This window comes from Mugil cephalus, chromosome 5 (genome assembly GCF_022458985.1).
Source record: "Mugil cephalus isolate CIBA_MC_2020 chromosome 5, CIBA_Mcephalus_1.1, whole genome shotgun sequence".
NCBI classification, from domain to species: Eukaryota; Metazoa; Chordata; class Actinopteri; order Mugiliformes; family Mugilidae; genus Mugil; species Mugil cephalus.
The window spans coordinates 18,762,855-18,784,451 of NC_061774.1; the positions used below are offsets into that span (position 1 = coordinate 18,762,855).

General features: G+C 43.2%; 1 protein-coding gene across 4 annotated transcripts in view; it reads left to right on the forward strand.

The window, feature by feature from the left end:
- tenm2a (teneurin transmembrane protein 2a) overlaps nucleotides 1-21,597 on the forward strand; it is a 199,958-nt gene that overhangs the window by 52,145 nt on the left and 126,216 nt on the right. For 3 of the 4 annotated variants that reach the window (XM_047584605.1, XM_047584606.1, XM_047584607.1), the window contains exons 3-4: nucleotides 1,519-1,861; nucleotides 18,429-18,722. In XM_047584605.1, coding sequence (XP_047440561.1) covers nucleotides 1,636-1,861; nucleotides 18,429-18,722 — 520 coding nt within the window. In that variant the 5' untranslated portion in view covers nucleotides 1,519-1,635. Of the gene's footprint in view, nucleotides 1-1,518; nucleotides 1,862-16,994; nucleotides 17,040-18,428; nucleotides 18,723-21,597 lie in introns of all 4 variants that reach the window. The other variant, XM_047584604.1, reaches the window with a different exon arrangement.

A 21,597-nucleotide genomic window follows, 5' to 3' on the forward strand; every position in this document is an offset into this window, starting at 1 on the left:
CAGCAGTCAGAAAGTCCCCCCATTTCCTCAGCCAGCATCCCTCTCTGTTTCCTTGCCTCCCATTCAAGGTACAAACACATTAAGGTTGAACTCCTAATAGCCTGTGTGATGGATGCCCAAGCATAATGAGCTCTTTATGAGACTTAATACCTACTGTTAATCAATGGACATAGCAGGGCACTTTTCAATACTACCTTCTAAGCATTTTAAAATGAGCTCTCATTGAATAGATTGACTCCCGTTCTGTATCCTTCTCTCCTCTTTTTCTCCCATCTCATTCTCCGTCCTCCGTCCCAGCGTGCAATTAGTTACATCACTTATTCTCAATCAAATAATGGCGGTTCTTTAGAAATGCATCTTGCCGGCCCCAATATCGATATAATTCTGTCCAGACTGAGGGATATTCTGATGAAAATGCAGTGCTACGCTGTAATGCAGTGGGCGGACCAGACTTTCCTCAGCCTCAAGTAATGGAACCATGGATGACCTATTCATTATCATAAATATCCCATACAGGCAGCTGCTTGGACTGCTCCGGTCTGTTACGGCTGGCTGTTGTATTGGTGTACTTTGATCTTTAGCTGCTACTGTAATAGGTCGCTGCGTTGAGGCCGCTCCACTAGCATCATGCTGTATTAGCATCATGATCATGTAGGATCTGCGTCTACAAGCCTGAATAGATGAAAAAAAAGGAGCTGGTGCTGGAATATCAATGGAGAGATTAGGAGGTAGCGCTATAATGTACATGCTTAGTCGTGCCAGACGCTGTTTTAAAAGCTGTGTCAAGTTCAGGGTAACACTGTTATCTCAGGTACCTACCCACTGTATATCTGCACCTGTGTGAGTTTGTGGTGTTCCGTGTGTGTCTGTGTGTGTGCTCGTGTGGGTGTTTGGGTGTGTTTGATTATCCCTTACAGCCTCTAAGGGAGCCGGATTCATTCTCACTCTGATAATGAGGGAGAGACTACCAATGCCCTCAAGTCATTTCTCCTCTTCTTCCATCCTTCCTGTTGCATCCGGCTGCTTTTCTTTCCTCGCTGTCTTTTACCTTTTTCCAATCAACATCATCTGTCTGTTCAGACACCGTTCTGTCTGTCTTCTCCCGGCTTTCCGTGCGCTTTAGTTGGATTCATGCATCACTGACCCCGGCTGAGGATGACTGGGCCATGTTTGAGTCGCTCCCTATTTTTATGTAAAAGATTCAAATGGTGGCTGACCATTTTTCATCAGGGCGGTCGATGGCTGACTATCTCCGCGGACCGCCGTGCTGGCAGCTCTGTTTCTCCCCACAATAGCCTTACTTATCCCACATCAATACACCAATGTCTTGTATATTTGCCTGGTTGCTCGAATGTCCATTCGCAGTGTTCATTCTTACCTAACTTTCCCTGTATATTCTACGGGGAGTGAAAGGCGAGAGTGAGTCACAGCAGTGACAGCGCATCCATTAATTTTACACCAACTTTTTGCTTTCTTTTCCACTCTCTCCACCTCTTCCTCTTTCCGTCTTTCTTCCAGGTGACTGAAGTGGAGCTTGACACAACGGAGGTCCTCTAGGAGGCCCCCACCCCCGCTGCCTTCTCCTCCGCATCCGTCTCTCCTCTCTGCGTCCTCGACTCCTTACCCAACCTCGGCATGGACCTGAAAGACCGTAGGCACCGCTCCCTGACCAGGGGTCGCTGCCCCAAGGAGTCCCAGTACAACACCTCCTCCCTGGATGCAGATGAGTGCCGCGTGCCTACCCAGAAGTCCTATAGTTCCAGTGAGACGCTCAAAGCTTTCGACCATGAGCAGAGGCTGCACTACGGTGGCTGTGTGACTGACCTGGTTCATCACGAGGCCGATGAGTACTCCAGGCAAGGTGGGTCTGTGGAGAAAAAGCATCCCTTTCAGATCATCAGGTATACAGTGGGGCTGATCCATACTGTGCTGGACTGAACACGTTATATGGAAAATTGAGTTTTCTTATTATTTTTGGGAATATCTTGGGTTAAATGAGAACATTGGTACCCTTTTCATGTCTGTATGAATATGAACATTAACCAGCTGTTGCAGGTTTGCTTAACTGAAAGACTGAAGCAGAGGGGAAAAAAGCCAGTATTTCCAAAAAAAAAAAAAAAAAAACGATTCCAGCCTAGACCCTTTCACCCCCTCTTACACATCCAGTAACTTATTATTTCTCCCTACCTGTAATAAGGGCATCTTATTTGGTTATTTCCAACTTTTTTTTTCCACTCGTGTAAACAAATGCAGTATTATGTGTTAATTTAAGGGCCATAGAGGTGCTCATAGTAAAATTTCCTTTTATCCGTCTTTGTTTCCCAAGGTTTCAGTCTTTGTACTAAGCTAAGCAAACCAGCTGGCGGTTGTACCCCTGCACAGGTATTAATTCTCTCATCTAATTTTTCATAAGAAAGTTTACAACACGTTGCGACCTCTCTGAATATTGTAGATGCAGATACACGCAGCTAAAAAGTGTTTCCCAAAATTCTAATTTTCGCAGTCATAACAATGTCACTGCAACTCTGCTATAAAACCATCCAGCACATTCGGTTGAGCCCAATGTAGTGACTCTAGGATCCCTCCCATTCCTCCATATTATCCAACGTTACTATATATATATATATATATATAAAACACACACTGACCAATCACATTTTTGCACATGTAAAAGATCCCCAGCTGTTTACTACTTTTAGGTACTGTGTGGGTCTTACAAGAGTTCTGTTGCAAGCTGTTAATGTAATCAGATGCTGTAAAATGCTGCACTTTGCAGCAGAAGACCAAAGCAGACCTTTGGCACTGGCAAGGCTGTCATAATGAACTTCTGTATCCCCTGGAGAGCAAGTTAGCCGATAGGCCGATAGGTCATTTTTGAAACGGTGGGTGCACTCTCATAGTCGTGTCTTTAAACTGTATGTGGGTGTGTCTGTGTATTTGTGTGTATGGGCACGTGTGTATATTGCAAAGGGACATGAAACAGGCAGTATTGATCCCTGGCTAGTGAAAAGAGTCAGACTCAATGGGATTGATCTCTACTAAGCTCTGTTTTCTCTGCCTGGACACAGACAGGAGTGAACCCCAGCTCAGAGCAATGCAACACAACAGTGCAGAAGATAGCAAAGAAAACACTGAAATCCTCCTCATAATAATAATAGATGAATGTACACATTGAAGAGTCCTTCACCTTATTTTCAAAATGGAATGTTTTCATAATATCTTGAAAATGCAAACACGCTGCCAAGCCTTCATGACTGACTGTGTGGTTTCAATAATCCATTGAAATGAATCACTCTGACAGTCGTTTAAAAAGGAGATGCACAAAGGTGCACTCATAGAGGAGTTTTTTTTTTTAATACAAAGAATACAACAGAAGAACATACTTCATCTGAGGCAAAGGTAACAACAGAAAATGGAGGATTGATTGGTGGTATGGATGAAAGACTGGAAGTCAGTGGTGTGTGCTGTTCAGACACACTCCAGTGCAGCACTGAGCTGACCTCACACCAGGCAATAGCTGGTCAATACCACAGTCCTCTCAGCCTATCGGCTCCCTCGAAAGCCCAGAGCCGCAGATGCATCGTGGGAAGTGTGGCCACAGGAGACCAACAGTGTTGCAGCACCATATGGACTGTGACACTATGGGAGAAGGAGAAGCGCTGGAAGGATGGAGGAAGAGAAGGAGCTGAAGTGAGAAAAACGGAGCAAGAGAGAGGCGGCCGATAAATTGAGTCTTCTTGATGTCATTTAGATATTTTTATAACCAGTTATGAGACAACAAGGCAGAGAAACAATTTGTTCTTATTTGAAATGTCTTGTAGTTAAATAGGTAAAGTGGAAAGTGAAGACAGAAACGAATATTTTTCAAATGGCTTGTGGAGAAGCTTGGCATACAAATTGACCTGCGGTATCCGTTAAGTTAATGACCAATACAGTATGTGTACATTATAAAATGTGATTAACTTTGATTTCATTCTAATGGTGGTGTTACTTTGGTAGCTTATCACTGAGAAGCTATTCTGTTACAAATCTGCGGCGTGTGAATGCGTATGGACTCGCCCATACAGCTGTCATTAGATTGATGTGTGAGACAAAAAGAAAAGGTGTAAGTCACCCACTCAACACTCATAAATGCACATACAAACACACTGTTTAACATGAATAGCTTATTGACTCACCTGCAGTTGCTGGGGAAAGAAAGTTCATGCGCCACTCAAATTTGTGATGCAGATTTTTAACAAGTCATTTTTGTGTGGCGCTTTGGTTGTTTCTGAAAAGCCATTTACATTAAGTTATGCAGCGCAAATTATTAGGAGTACAGCAGATGTCCTCAGGATATGTTCTGAGCCAAATCTGGAATCTTGGGATATGATTCTTGGAGAAAAATTGAACTGTTTCTTTTTGATTAATTATGTTATGTTTTCTCTTATACAGAAGGGGATATGATAAGTTGCACACATGGGCGGTTTTTGTAATCATGTTTACAGGACAAAAAAGCTTTTCTTCATTGCCTGTGCAAACCCACTTTGCTAACATTTAGTTTCCGTATTACTCAAAACATCCTGTTTCCCGCCATATAATTTTTGGGACATAAATACATGGAAATAAAGTGAAAAAGGACGATCATTACAGATCACTGCCTACATAGCAGTTTAATTTCGGATGCTAGAAAAAAATCTTTTGTTCACTTGCAGCTATTTTATGTTATACAAACACGATTAAGATTTTTAGTGGACGGCGGCTTAGCTGGATGCAAAACAATCCACTGGTTGTGTTCATTTACTCTGACTAGCAGTTTATGTTAGCCTCTTTTTGACAATGGTGGAAGAAAATGTAAGTTTTTGTTATCTGAATATATGCAATCACTCACTGCCCAAGACTGTGAGTGTTACTTGAAAAAATTAACGTAGAGCAGATTTGCCAGCTCAACACCATTACACCATGTTATAGGTGCTTAATAACACAAGGGATGAAGGATCTGACAGAATTAGCTTCAGTGCAATGGTTGGACAGTTGAAATTTAGCTTGTACACTAAAGAGAAAATCAGGACATTTAAATTCTTAGATGCCTGCCACTATATCATGAATGGCCATACACATGAATTACCGTGAAAAGATTTTTTTAAAAGTTGTCTTGTGTTGTGTGAGCTGAAATTCTGCCTAGCTAGCAGCAAGGCTGAAAAACAAACATATATCAGGCTTTGGTTAAGGTGAAACAAACCAATGGCTATGTCTTGTCATCTAATTATACTGTCATTGCTAGGTAAGTTAGGGTTAGGGTTAGTTAGGGTTGCTCTATCATTAACTATTTACAGGGAGCTAGCAAATGATATTTTGTAAAGGTACACACAAGCACTTTTGATGATTGTTTTCGTCCAGTCCTCTCATTTTATAGCGTTTAACTACAGGTTTCTACAATTTCAGTTTGGAGCCACTCCTCCAATTCTGGCTTCCTAGCAAGATGACATTTTAATAACCACAGCCGCTGTGGTTTTTGCCTCCTGTTAACCGACGTGACGTAGTTGCACAGTTTAACACAGCTTTAGGGGTTCAGAAGTTCACAAGTTGTCACTCGTCTCCCGTTAACTTTCTCAGGGAGGAGGATGTTAAGTTAATGTATTATAATTTATTCGTATAGAGTTGTCTCCTCAGTTACATAAAACATTTGAGATTGCTTCTTTCATTGCACCTTTATTTGATATACGGTTGTGAAGAAGTTGGGAATTTCAGAAGTTGAACTTACATGTCACCAGAAAACAATTTGGCCTCTGTTCCTGTGCATTTTCTACATTGAGTCACAAATCTGTTAGCTTGCTAAACTGTTAGCGTCCCTGTCTTCCAGACACCAACAGTTGCCTAGCAGCGGTGTTCTCAGGACTACGGCTGATGTTACAATTTGAATGGCGAGCTTTTTGTGTGCAAGACTTGTGTGTCATAACCACAAGCTTAGGAGTTTCATTTGAAGGCATAATTAGCCAAGGCAAAACAAAATGATCCCCGCCTCCCAACAAGTAATCACATTAATATCAGATCGAATGAAGCATATTCAGCAATTTGGTCTCATTATCACAGTAAAGCTGAGAAGAATGTGCTATTGCATTGTGCATTATTTTGTGTCCTACCGACATCCCTATTTAAAAATAATGCCATGGTAAACATGCTGAACATGTGCAAATTTTAAATAAGTACTTTTTCATTTCAGTTTATTTTCAGTGTTTGCTAAACTAGCAGTCCCAAATGGCTCCTTACAGATCCTGATAAAGCGGGTTCAGTTGTGTCTTCCAACAGAACCCCCCACCCCACTTTCATTGGATTTCAACGCCACAGTTTCCCCATTACACACTTATTACCTTGTCAGCTTGGATAAGCACAGCCAAATAACACATTCTTTCCTCAACATAATATGCAGCAGCCTGGAAAGCTCATTACAAGTCCTCACTATTTAACGCCACAGAGCAACATATTTGAAAACATCAGTGATCCCAATAAAGTCAGAGTCTTGTTCACATGAAAATAGAAATACGCATTAGTTGGTCTTCTTTTAAAAATTAAACTGTAACTAGTCCATTCTGCTTTATTTTCCGTGGGTTTGTTAGCAGCATGAATCACTGCTAAACAGATCCCTTGAGAAAAATACAAATAGCTTAAAAGTGTAAACCAATACTATACTCTTCTACTGCTGTCTCTCTTTGTTGATCTGCTGTGTTTTACCTCCCTGATCATTCTGCTAATACAGTAGATATCTTTGTTTTCTCCGCCAGTGCTTTCTGCAGCTCCTATTTAGCACATCCCAGGGGTGTGTCATCCCTGCAGGTCCACCTCTAGACAGCAGGCATTATCACAGGCACTGCAGTCTCTAGAAGCTTTGGCCTTACCTTTCAGGGGGATCTAAATGAGCCCCTCTACATTCTCCTGTGCTGTTTAGCCCCAGGGCTGGAAACCATGCAGAGAATCCACCACCCACCTGCCTACCTTACTGCCTGGACAACACTCAGCATCATCTACTGTCGCTACCCAATTGTGTGTCTGTCTTACTCTTTCCATCTCTCACCTTTTTACCACTTTATTTTATGTCCTTCTTTGCTCTTCTGTCACACCTTTCATGTCGGCTTTCTCCGTCACATTCTCTTTTCCCATTTCTCTCACCCTTGCTGTTCCTGTATTGTTGCTTTAGTGGTCATATCACACATTTGTATTGCTGAGGCCGTCTCTATGGATTTGAGAACAGGCACAAAGGGTATTTCTTCATTTTTTGATTTCACACAGCCATTGCCTGCTTTTCGGGCTCCATAGGATTGACCTCTCATCTTCACGTACACAGAAATGTGCATGCATGTGGTGTTATTGACGGAATGGAAAGTCGAATCGAAAGAGCCGTGGTATACATACTGTGTGACCACGTTTCCCTCATTTCGTATTCTCTTTCCTCCATTGACTTTGATATGAAAAATGACTACTGTAGCCAAGGATTGCTTTGTCCAGAAACTCTGCCAAACTCTGCCACTCGAATGCTGGCATGATTGCCTCCACTGTCTGTATTCCAGACCGCGTAGCAAAGAAAATGCACTGCTAGGTGGCCTGTTGGAGGTTTTCTGCTAGAGAGGCTTCCTTTGTTTCTTCTCTCCATTCTTTGGGGAGATTTACAAGTATCTGCAAGAGCAGCAGCAGCAGCAGCCTCTCATAATGTGTCCCCTTCAGCAAGATTCAGGGACTAACCCTAACTCTCTTGAGAACGTAGCCTCCTGTGTGCCAGTGTTTGCAGAGTCCTCCATGGAAAGATGAAAGTAACCTGAATGATAAAGTCTATTATGTGGAGTGTAGAGACTTTTTCAAATGACTTCTTAGCAGGAGACACGTCTGTACGGTGCAAACTACCTCTGAAGACCTAATTTTATTAAGAGTACTCAACGTTGCTTTCCTGTAACACTGTCAGAGACACAATAGATAATATATGCAAATCAATCACCAGTAGTTTGTTTGGATATCTAGGTGTAGCTTCATGCAGGGGTAAGGGGCTTTATACTGTAAGTATGGCAAGATCGCTTGTTTCCACTTTAACTGATGAACTGCTCAGACTTCAAGCATCTCCCTCGGGAGCCACAAATAACTTTCAAATGTTTTGACTTGAAAACGGACTTTGTGAAATTGGTGGAATTCCCCTTTAAGACAAACATGTCGTGGGCACACAGTGGTACATGTTTGTACTCCTCCGCCACTGCTGAGACCCAGTGTGTGATTTTTAGTAGAGATGCCTGCGGTCCTTACAACAAGAATTTTAAGGGCTTCCAACATGTAGAACTGTTGACTGCCGGTGAGAAAGCCAGTGAGTGTTCTTGTCCTTGATGCTTCACTGGCGACTTTCACTTCTTGGTCAACACTCTTGCACAGTGGTGGTTTGAATTAGGGAAACGTTGTGTACCTACTACATGTTCACCTCCCGGCGATGCTTATCGCTTGCAGAGGCTGGTGACATCCTGTGTCACAGAAGGAGCACATGTCTGTTTGCAGCCCGTCACGGCTCACCAGCATGGCCAAAAGTGACAAGGACTGCAGTGCACAGTTACATTGGACATTGAAACCTGAGGGTAAATAATTGCAGTACAAAAAAAATAAATAAATAAATAAACAAGTAAAAGACAACAGAAAATGTATATTCTGCATTGTCTGTGTATATCCATGCTCATGACTGTCCTTGCATTCCACTGGGTTACAGTCAACCTGGACTGCTGATGATCAAAGAGAGAACAAAGCAGCTGCATGCTATTAAAAATAAATGGCGGCGAGATTAAATGCAATCCCTCCCCTCCTTCCTCCTATCCCTCTTTATCTTTGTCTTCTCCCTGGCATTCTGTGCCTTCGCCAGCTGCTGACACTCAAAAGCATCCCGTAGCTGCAGCAATAGAGTAGCGGAGTTGCTGAAGAATATCCTGGGGCCGACTCTACTCCACTCCTCCGCCGCACTCCCACTCAAAACCGTCCCCACATTCGCTCTTTTAGACAGGAAACTGCTCATGTGGGTTTGTATATGTGGCCCCTACACGGGCAAGGAGGGCTATAACTCAGAGCAACATCTGGTCCAGCATTTGGCACTCGCAAACTCACTCAGGTGCTGTACATGTCGGAGTGGCCCAGTTTGTACACTCACTTTGCCTCTTTTCTCTGCATTGCCAACGTGTCTGCGTAAGATGTGTCTGTGAAAGAGTGCGAGTGATTATTAGTTGTTTTGGTGTTAAGTAGAGATCTGTCACAACCTGAAGTGCCCTTGGCATCATCCACGCAGACCAAAATACACCTCTGCTTAGTTTGTCAAATGCCGTCTGCGCTATAAAAAGGGAAAGTGCTGGCTATTAGCAGTGATGTTGGCACAGGTGCATGCACACGCTCATGCAAACACTGAGTAACAAATGAGACAAATAATAGGAAGAGGCCAGGGAAATGCATGCCGAAGGTGGCAGCTATTTAGCACCGTTGCTGGCTCTTATTCGCACACACACACACATGTGCACAAATATTGGGTAACAAACAAGACAATTAATTGACAGCGTCCAGGGAAATGCATGCTGACATCTGCAATCTTCTTGGAATAAAAATCACTTATCAGACAATTTTGTGTGGGTTTTGTTAGAGTTGAGTTAATCTATGTTTACTATATAATGACCCTCTTTGACTCTGCTTTGGCAGCTTTTGATAAATGAGGCAGATTTTAAATGTCACTGTTATCAAGTGTTTTTTTTTTCTCCCGCTCTCTCTCCCAGCAGAGTCTCTTGCTTCCTGGGCTGTAATTAAACATGTTCCCCAGCTACAGATTTTAAATGTGTATGTGTGTGTGTTGTGGTGTGTGCGCCGACATATACCGCATTTCTTATACAAGTCTATATCAGTTTTGATGTTGGTTTTGTCCTCGCTTTAGTGACAGAAATTATATCAGTGCAGCACCATGGAGAAAATTCTTTTCAACTGACGTTGCTGCATGTAATCTGCAGTCACCATGAGATTGCCATGGAGATAAAGACACATAGGGAATGATGGTATGGGTACAGGGAAAGACGCATCCGATATTTCATGGCACAAGAACATGTAAGAATTCAGTGAGCTTGAATATCTTTTGTTTTTGTTATGAATCCGATTGCTCGCCCGGTGTGAGACCAGGGTTTGAAACATTTACACAGCTGGTGCAGTCTCCAGAAATGCAAGATTTAAACCTTGATTTGGCTTCCTGGCGCATACTTCGCCACTTGAACATTCTGGGCAGACAGTAGACATCTTCGAGTTCACAAATACAAAATTAAACCATCGACCCTGGCCAGGGTTGCCCTTATGATTCACCTGGGGAATTCTATTAGACCAAAATACACAATAATGTGCACCTTGTCATGCTGAGATGCAGCTGTGCCATCATCACTCAGCACTGGCGAAAATATGGATTCTGCTTAAAAGTCATTCATTTATTTTTAAAACCTACGCCATGTAAATCAATTTCGCAAGTAAATGTACAATACCATAGCATAAAGCAGAATTGCTGTTGCTATGGTTATCTGCGGTTTAATATATCTTGCAGAGTGAGAATGGGGGTCAAACCCAGATTTTGTGGATTTGTTACATTTACTAATCTTTGTTTGCAGAATATTTCCATGTATTATTTTGCATTATCTCTCTTCTAGGGTGCTGCATATGCTGTTGTTTTTGTGTGTGTTGAAGCCTTAGAGGACACCATGATCATGTGATGGGATTGGTAAACACATGTTTGTAAGGCACATGCAAAAACCATCTAATGTTGTCAATGATGACCACACTCATATAAGTTCCAGCAGTGCATTGGTTGACAGATTGTGAAATAGCTTGTAATGAAATTGGTCATTGTTGACCAGGAACACCACGGATGTTTTTCTTTTTTATTACCATTTTGTCACAAGTGGCCTGTGACAAACGTGATTCCTCTGGTGTTACTGGAGTAGAAAAAAATATTGCAATATTGTAAATACAGTTGACCTAAATGTAGTTTAAAAATCCAAAGCTAGAGCTTATCAAAAGTTTCGTGAGAGGTGGGGTCCGTGACCAGAACCACATGTTTGGACCCATTTAGTTATTCAAACTCCACATCGAAACGCCAGGGGAGGCCCAACCCAGAACCTTCTTGCTGTGGTCTCACAGCTAACCACTGGACCACTTTGCAGAGCCTGACAGCAATTTATAATCAATATAAACTATAAAACTATAAAACAGAGGTAACTTGACACAAACACCAACCAGGTGCTTGACCATCGGGGTTTAAATGTACCACTCTGCAGTGAACATATTTAGCTCCAGTCCCTGTCCAAATATTCCAGCAAAAATATGAATACTTCCTCCTACTTCCTATTTTTAATACAGATTTATCATCATGGCTGTAAGTGGGGTGTTCCAATGTTATAACGAACCATGCTTCAGTCTAGTCAACTTTGGTTCCCTGTTCATGGATGAGAGGTGTTTCACTGCTTAGAGCTACACCTCTCTGTGACAACATCTCCTCCAGAGTGCATGGTGTTGTGTCATGTCCCGTCATGTCCTGTCCAACACAGAATGCTGTCCTCTGGGCAGCAGTAGAACCAGAAGCCCATGAATGGATGACATTTGTCGCACCTATTTTGGGCTCGTCATTAGGAGGTGTAAGGGCCCCTGTGGCTCAGATGGGAACCAAAAAGAGCGGATGTCATCTGGGAGGTGTGGGAAGTGTTTGACCATGACACTCCTATTGGGAGTATATCTGCTAGGTCGTTACTGCGCTGCTAATGGTGGTGTTAATGACTTGCCACATGCTATGGGATATGTATTGGTGTATGTCGTGTGTCCGTGTGAGAGAGAGAAACATAGATTTCTGATAATCAACACCAATCTCTATGAGGTTGACTGTCAGTGTGCACAGTCATCCTGTCACAACATGTCAGTTACACAGTGAAGGTAATGTTCTACAAACGTGGCTACTGCCACTCACTCACTAGGAGCAGAAAGCACTTTCTGAGACAAGTAAAGTTGAAGAGAAGATTTAATAGATGACAGTTACCAAACTACTTAATGAAACAACGCATTCATGTGCACCTTCAAATTCGTCGGCTTTATTTAATTTGGATAATGTTTACCGATGCTAAATGAAAAGACCCTTTAATTTTAACCAAAGTTTGCATTTATACCTGACATGCCCATTAATGTGAATTTGTCAGTGTGTTGAAGGATTAGCTTGCGTGCAACTGCTTTGTTTACCCATTAAGAGCAAAATGCATGCTTATGTTCCAGATGTCAAGATGGCATTTTAAACTCGACAGACTCCACTACCGCATGCCGCTTTGTTTCTCAAACCCAGGAAAACAGAGTCAGAAAATAATACAGTTTTCCTCGTATGGTCCTAAGGCTGATGACTGAGACAAGTCATTTAGATAAACACTAAAACCACATGATTGATTCCTTAATATTAATGCTGGTGACACTGAAAATCCCCCTGTGTGTACCTTCTTTCAACAATATCTGTACACTGGCTACTTAATAAATTTGAAAATTCAAACTTGCCAAATGGTTACCTTTAGCAACTAAAGCACTAACTTAGGACTTTACTTTTTTTTTTTTTTAATATGTCCATCAGCATCTGAAAGAATTCCATCTCTTAAGCTGCTCCACAGCTTGTTGCTAACTTTAACCCTCTGTCGCTTGGTGCTAGGTGTGCAGCACATAGCTGCTCTATGATTGCAGCTGCATCAGGATATGAGAAAACCGAGGCTCAGCAAACACAGAAAAGCTATGGATTCCACAATGAGATTGACAGCAAGCTCAAAGACACTAAAATATTTCACTGAGTGACGGTGGTTGTGTTAGTCAGGACTAGTGACAGTTTAAACATTGCGCCTTGTCATTTAACCCATTCTTAATATAGAAATATTGATGAAAGTGGCTTGAACATCAATGAAAGACTGTGGCTACAAACAAAAAGTTAACCGTGACTCGACATGGTCTCTAGTGTCCTTCATGAAAACCGGACGCGCCGCTCAGTGGATCCAAAACTCTCCTTATTTTGACAACCGTATGACAATGTCAACATGCTGTGCTGCTTTCTTTTCCATACCTGTGCACCTGAAGTGTTTGACTTTTGATTATTAATATCAGTAGCGGTATTGTTCATTAGCACCCACACTGATGTGCGTACATATGCACTCGTGTAGAATTCCCTTCATTTTATACACTACTTCAGCACATCACCATGGAAACCCTGATTTGTGAAACTGTTTATTAATATTCTTCACGGCTACACTGTGGGTTTTTTTTCTGTGTGTGAGTGTGTGCGCATGTTTGAGAATAATACTCCATTCCCGTCTCCCTTACTCAGACTACAGTGACCTTGAACCTTGACCCTTGTATTGTATGTATTCAGATTAATGCCACCTTGGCTTCTTTGCTCTATGGCTGCTCAGGTGCTTTCATTATTTCCACTATACTGGCACGCCGTTCTGGTGTAGACACAGTACCTGCTCCAACTCCATCCCCTCTCCTTCTCCCTCCCTGCAAAAAGTGTTTACCATGACCAAGGATTTCATCAGTCTTCCCTTCCTCATCTTACGATCCCCCTTTTTCGTCATCAGCCTTCCTCACTCTTTGTTTCGCTCTGTGTTTTTTCCTCCGTCGACTTAAGAGGAAGGACATCTTTTTTTTTTCTCACGCGGGGAAACACCACGGCAGTCTGCGCAGGCTAAACTGTGGGCCATTCTTCATTGTTTTGACGCAAAATGAATTTAAATAACGGGAGCTTATTTATGAGCCCTCTCACTCAAACTATGAGGAACCATCTCTGGATAACATCTACATCACATAATACAGCATGCGCTAATTTAATTGACGTATGGGAGTATTGTATGGGAGTAGATAAGAGGAACTTCGTCTGTATTATAGACTGAGAGGCACTTAAAGATATTATTAGTATGGTTGTCACAGCTGCAGTAAATAGCCAACATGTAGCTTTTATCATATTGTTAGTATAATAGCACAATTTCCTACGTAATTTTTTGACTGTTGCAATACCAATCAAAATACCAATCTTGTGGAAAATCTTATGGAAATAGTTTAGACCAGCTTTGCTCTCCTTCCTTCCTTATTTAATAGTTTTTTGAGTACTGAGTAGTAAGCTGAGGATTTATTTATTTTTCAAGTGGAAGTCATTTTGTTCTGAGCGACTTCTGAAGACAGCGTGAAATATTGTGGGAGACAAAGGGGCAGAACTTTAGTTGGGAATATGTTACCCCTTGAAGTTGGGTCCAGATTCTCTCTGCTTTGTAATTTCCCCGACTCTCTCTGTGTCTTTCTTTCTCCCGCGTCCGTTGAAACATTTCTTCACTTAAGCTCTCCTTTATTAGGAAGGAATATATATGTACATTTTATTGCTTCAGAATTCACATAAAAGACAACACAAAAGAGAAGTTCATTTTCTTCCAGGAAACCAAAGTGCTGTGCAGATGAATTTTGAATTGGATGCAAATGAAAATGGAAAATATTAAGAAATGACACATTTTGGCTGCTATTAGCCGCACATTCCAACATTTCCTTAGCTGTGACAAAGAAAATAAGACTTTCACCGTTGTTAACAGTAATTTCGGCTATTTCGGGGGATTGTTGGAGAACCTACCGTGCACAATTGCATTTGCTTCCTGATTTTGATGCATCCTCCACCAAGGTTCACTGGTGGAACACTTCAGGGCAAATCAGAACTTGTTGCGAGCTGGCACTCCCCTGAATGCTACAAATGGCATGTCCGAGGGTGGCCTGCACTGTAAACTAGTCGATCTGGAAAAAAGCAACATAATTGCAGACAATGAAGCCCACAAGCTCTGCCTGCTTTACATCCTTTACAGAATTACACAGTGGGGTGAGGGAAAGTCAACCAGCATAATGCAGAGTCCTGCTGCCTATACTTTGCCTGTCAAACCGCTAACAAGCACAAATGATTTTTTAATGATAGGCCCCTCTATCCCACAAAGCCGTCTCCTCACAAACAGTCATACTCATACACACGCACCGCGGATTGCACACTTTCGCTTCCGCACACATGCATAATGAGTTTTATCAAGGGAAATACATTTGGTTTAATGGATCACTGCCAATGGCATACCCACTCACATTATTCTATTGTCGTAAGCTCCAACAAGATGCTTCCACTTCCCCATGTCAGTTATTTTTCGGAGACATTGCCTGCGGTACATACTTCAAATTATGATGTATCGCAGGTGAAGGAAATTATCGCAGCTTCACTCATGCAGTGTTTCAACCAAATGATGGCTCTGTGATGGCCAAAAGGATACAGATGATGTCGGAGAACAGGAGAAGCTTCTGTTCCAGTGTAAAAGTCCTGGAAAGAGCTCTCGTGTGCACATGTGAATAACTAGAGAAATCCATAACCTACATTGTAGCGTAAGGCAGCAGCCTCTGTGCCTGTAGCCGCACTGCGTTGTCAGATGAAGCTGTCCTCCTTAGAAACAGTATCAATCATCTCAGCCTTTGGTATATATTTATAATCAAGCAGCAAAGCCTTTTAGTGGTAGCAACTGTTATTAGAGCAAAGCAAGAAGTCAGGTGACTCTGCTACAGCACAGAATTGGACTTTTATGCAGGGGACCTTTTCCAAAGGAACTCTCAACATCAGCTTCCTCTATCATTTGCAGAAACCATTCCCAAATTCAGTGCTAAGTGCTTATTTTGGTGTTTTTTCTTGTAACCATGACGACAAAGCTCCCCGTACCGCAGTGAAGTACAGTAGTAATTGCAACCAAATGCGTCAATATTTCCCAAACCTTAATTAAATACTTTAACTCGAACCGTAATCTTGCCTGGTGGTGTCTCAGAGGACGACCAGAGTCTTCAAACCACCTCTTAGCGGAGAAAACAAGGCCAATATATTGGATTTTCATCCAACAGCGGATGAAGTTTGAGATTTAGCAACAGAAGAGAGAGAATAATAGCGCAGTGTAGCAACAACGCGACAGTGAAACATAGTGTTGGGAATATTCGGATCTGGGGGTGTTTTGCCTACTTTAGAGTAGTACACCTGCACAAAATCGACTCCACCCAGACCAAGGGACATGCTGTATTCCCTCTGGCTTGCATCTTTGTAGACAATGATTCATGCTGCAGCATTATAATGAGCCCAAACACACCTCGAAGCCTTGAAGAACTACTAGAAGACCAGGGAGTGCTGATTGACATAGACTTTCCTTGTCACTCAATATTTATAGGGGAAATTGAAGACAAAGACAGAGCTAAATATTCATTGCCATCAGATCATGCCGCAGATTCTATATGTCAGCACATACATGAAGAGCATAATGAAGAAACACAGATGTACGTGGCCCAAGGCAGCTGCTGTTGCTGCACAATGCTTGATGAACGCATTAAGTACGGATTAGCGCAAGTATGACAGCAGAAGAGTCGTATAGGCAGGCCGCCGTTGATCTGATTAGAATTCAGCGCCACATTTGGCCCCCACATCTGTCATAATATCATGTAACACACGTGCAATTGGTTTTCTATTTGTTGAATAACTGAGATGGATTTTCACGTCGGCTTCAACCCCTCGCGCCAATCCGTCTTTTCTTTGAGTACACGGTACATCAGGCTGTGTCTACAGCTGACGATGATAAGGAGAGATTGGGTTTTACGTGTATAATCGGTACTTATGGGATGTTAATTGAACAGAGCAGTGTCCTGCGGGATGTAACATTAGATATTGGTTGTAAGCACAAACGCACACACACACACATACACACATATATATGCACATATCATACAGTCTTTTATGTTGTGTAACTGTGTCCGTGTAACACTGGTTTAGATTAGTTGTGTTTGTGGCCCAGTTATTGTCTTTGTAGTTGGATGGATTGATCTGCACAAAGAGAATTCTAGCTGTGATTGTGGAGTAGACACTTTTCTAGCAAGCAGGATGAATTGCTGACTGACGTTTAAAGGACCCGTGTGCTCTCTCCCAGGCCTCCTGGAGTTCTCTCCTGTTCTGCTACGATACTTCTTCTCAGGTATGGGTTCACTGACAATAGTTAGATCCTGTAGTGTAAATTATAAATACACTGTAACAAGATCCTGATGTCATATGTTGTAAAAGGAAAATCTTCCCTTTGTCATCCTTTACGATAAGTGGGAGGAAAAGACAACGAAGCGCGGAAGTCAAAGAATGGTAAAACCCTGTGATGTCCTGCATTGTCGCTGGTCGGAAGCTTGGCAAGCTGTAGCATATTAGCTGAATCCACCTGTGGAGTTATGCACTTGCCTCTAGTCTAGTCCATCTGTTTGTCTGAGTAGAAGTATGGTGCTGTTCACCACTTTCCTGGCTAAGTTTCCTTTCAGGACCCCACCTCCTCCTCCTCCTCCTCCTCCTCCTCCATTACTTTCGGTCCGACGCTCCAGTTTAGGCGAGGACATGTGAAGAGCTGTGAAGATCCAGCAGACGATTTTCATCTGTTTAATTCCTCTCTCTCTGATTGCGTCCGTACGCCTGATGAGTCACAGTTAACCCAGTCACACAGCTGTGTGATTCCCAGAGCACTGATTCACGCGGCGCACCGCCACGATGCCCACCTCTCTTCGCTCGCCTCTTCCTCTCCCCTCCCTCGCAAACTGCTAATGAAGTGAATCACAACTGTTTTCCCCCCCGATCCCTTTACCCCAACAGCTGATGGTGAGCGATTGCATCCACAATACTCTTTTAATTAGTATAGAGAATAAATTGGTTGAGCATGCCTTTTTCCTTAATTGCTTTTTCCTCAGCTTGGATTTAATTGGGCTGCAGTGCTGTTTATTGATCTCCTTTGATGTGCTTTAATTTGGATAATTTTATATATTTATTTTGGACATGACAAGTCGGTTTGTCTTGAGGGGGAGCGTGTTAGGCCGCAGGGCTGGTACTGCAGCAAACTGCAGTGTATTCAGGGAGCCCGGGGTCCAGCGTGTGATGGCAACTAGGTGGGGAGATGATCAAACCCAGAAGGCAGCAAAGCGGCTCCACTACAGTCTGAGAGGCCTCAAGTGAACAGCTCTTTGATCTCACATCAACACCTCATGAATGCCAATGTGGATCAGTAAAGCGAGGGAGGCAGGCCTTCTAAGCCAGCCTTAACAGGCCTGCAGGCCAGTACACATTTCTTCCAGCAGCTAGTTTGTATTTTGTGCCTGATTCATGCTGCGTCACCCCCCCGCCCCTCGCCTGCCACAACAAAGCCCAATTTTCATCCTCCGCCTCCATAGTTTCATAATTAGTGCGCTTCTCTGCGTCTGATTGTGAGATTGTTTTCTAGATACGCGCGTGCATTCGTTTTTGTTACACTGTTTGTTTTGTCACTGCAAGTGTCTCCGTTTACTGCGTTTGCTCTCTACCATCCACCTGTCTGTCTGTCACCTCTCCCTAACAGGAGGCAACTTCACCCTGGCTGAGCTGGGAGTTTGTGAGCCAACTCCCCCTCCGCACCCCGCTGCCGTTCCCTATTGCCCCGACCTGGGCCTCCTCCAGAGGGGTTACTCCCTCAGCGCTGGCTCCGACGCCGACTCGGACCCGGAGGGGCCGCTGTCTCCGGAGCGAGCCATCCAGCTGTGGGCCGGACGCGGAGGGGTGAAGTCCCGCCGCAGCTCAGGAGTGTCCAGCCGGGAGAACTCGGCCCTCACTCTCACCGACTCCGACAACGACAACAAGTCCGATGACGAATCAGGTAAGACGTCTAAAAAGCGCGATTGAGCACGTCAAGTAAAATACCTCTGATTTGAGGATGAAATGAGTGAAAGGCTTGATGAGAGCGCGAGAACAAGCTGGGGAGGTTGAATCAGAACGATATCATAATCAGCTCTTATCATGAGTGAGAATGCATGTATGAGTCTGACACGGGTTGGTCAATATGGTTCAAATCTTTCAGCCATATTTCAAACACACATCCATTATATGAATAGCGAGGGAGTTGGATTTATTGATTGAGTCTGTTTGTGATCTGAAGAACAGTGGTTTGACACCCCCCCAGAGAGCTATCCTTATTTTGATCGATTGTACTTAGCCAAAGCCCTCTAACTCCACCCTTTTAAACCACTTATCTGCTGAGAGCTCACCACCGGTCTGTCAGTCTTAAAACCAAAATTTTTTGGAGATAGCAACGCTGGTGCATTTTAGCTTTTGTGATCTAATCCCAAGATGCAGTCGGAGAAGAGCTAATCTTCTCTGTTGTTTCCTCTGAATCTCCCCTGCCAGCGTGAGAGTGTGAGGTTCCCAGGGGGAATCTCTTTCCTCTGGCAACTTTGTTTATTGCCAACTTCCCATTTCCTTGTTAATCCTGACGCAGTCGTAAACTTGTGCATGAGCTTCGCGAGGTGTCAATGGAGGTTAATGAAAAGTGGATGGAAGGAAGAGCAACAGTCTAATTAATTGAAATCTCGGCAGCCACACGTATCAGCTGTGGATCAACCTCCTTTGGACTGCGGGTCCACGAATCAGAGACAACTTCTGTCGACTGATCAAACTACTCAACACCTATTAAACACGTCAAGAAACACCTTCCCTGAGACGCTCCTCTCATCCAACCACCCGATAATTGCTTTGTGGTTAATTACCAAGCTAATCTTGCAGGCACAGATATCAGCTGCAGACGCCGCTCTCACTCTCTCTCTGTCTCAGGGCCAGAAGAACGCCACTGAGCACTCTGTCGTCGGCGTTTCCAGACCTTGTAAAATTAGCTTCTTAATCCAGCTCTGTATTGTGATAATCATTCGCCTGCAGTATGATGTCACCGAGAGTTGATTGGTGAGAAGATCAAAAGTTGTTTCCCAAAAGAAACTTCGTCAAAAAAACTGTTATCCATGCGTGTTTGTGCCAGACGCTCCCTTAGATACATTTATATTGGTGATTGAGCGGAACGTGTGTGAAATCAAAGTCATTTAAATAAAAATTCCAGACTTCAAACGTTTGCCATCTATAGAAGTGTTCAGGGGAACCATCGGCTCTCTCTCCTTTAGGCTCGTCTCACGGTTTCACAGGCTAGAGATTTAGATCAGGCTTGTGCGCTGGTGTCTCTGCCAACGCGAAAGAGATCAGAGGCAGCGCAGCAGACCGATAAAAAAAAAAAAAAAAAAAAAAGACCAGGTGAGCGCATGTGTCTGATCAAGTCGAGTCCTTAGTTAATTATTCGCTGGGAATGAGGAAATCACACCGTCACCTTTGCCTGCGTCTCCTTCAAAACAAAACATCTGAAGCTGATGACACGCTGTGTCTCAAAGCAGGCAGTGGAAAGGTTTTACTCCCACTGAACATAGCGGGAGTTGGGGCCCCAGGCCATTTGGGTGCTAAATTTGAATGAGTTTGTCATTATCTTTCCATACGTTATTTTCTGTGTGTGTGTGTGTGTGTGTGTGTGTGTGTGTGTGTGTGAGAGAGAGAGAGAGAGAGAGAGAGAGGGAGAGGGAGGGAGAGTGTGTATGAGCCCATCCGCTGCATATGTGAGTGGAAGTGTGAAACAGGAGCAACGGGAGTGTCAAAACAGCAGGTTGGAGGATCTGAGGGTCTAATAATAGAGATTGACAGAAACAGACAGAGAAACAACATCATAAACACATGCTAACAAATCAAAAAAGACGGTGATGTGCTAAAACACCAAACAGCATGCTGCACCACTCTCATCTCGCCGCGTCTCCAACAATCTTCAGAACTCTCACCTCCACTTGCTTCTCCTCCTCCTCCTCCCCTTCATCTCCCTCTTCTTCCGTCTTTCTTCTTCATCTTTTAAGCCTCCTCCTCTGTCTTCTGCTCGCTCACGCTGCGCCTCTCACTCAGCTCTCTGTGCGCTCACTACAGCTCGGCAGCGTGACTGACAGGTGCCAGTTTGAGGGTCTAGGGTTCCCCTTCAGGGCACGAACATATATGCGGATGAGCGTGCACGTGTGCCGTATAGCAGATTCCCCCCGCTACCAAAATAGATAGCCCAGAGAAACAGTGACAGTTAAAAAAAACAAAACAAAAAAAACTCTAGGTTACTACAATTTATACTTATGTGTGAATATTTTGTCTCAGCCAGACAACCGGCTGCAGAGTGACTGCACAATCACTGATTTCTTTTGCCTCATGTCTGGGATCTTTGTTATTCCCTCCTTCCGTTTTTCAGGCTGCCTAACTACGCGTACTATTTTTAAACCTTTGATTCTTGAGGAGCTGGATAGCCTGGAAAACAAACAAAACAGAACCCAAGTCAATAACAAATTAAAAAGTGTGATCCTTTTGATAGATAGCAGTCACAATACCTGGTGCCTTTGCTAGTCTCAACACAATTAGCACCCAAAGTCACATTAGCGGTATAGGGGAGCTTCTTGAATACAGCGTTTTAGCAGTAAAACTCCTGCTTACATAGATAAGGGGCTATGTTGTTGTACGCTTTTATGTGTGATTCTATAACTCTTTTGTGTGTGTGTCTCGCTTGAGCGCGTTTACATGCATTAGATGAAAAGAAAAACTTCTAGTACACACAGAGGAACATGCTGCATTACGACAAGAATTGTCCGCAGTAATACCCCTCCAAGTCTTAAGATATGTGCATTTAAATTCAGAGTTAG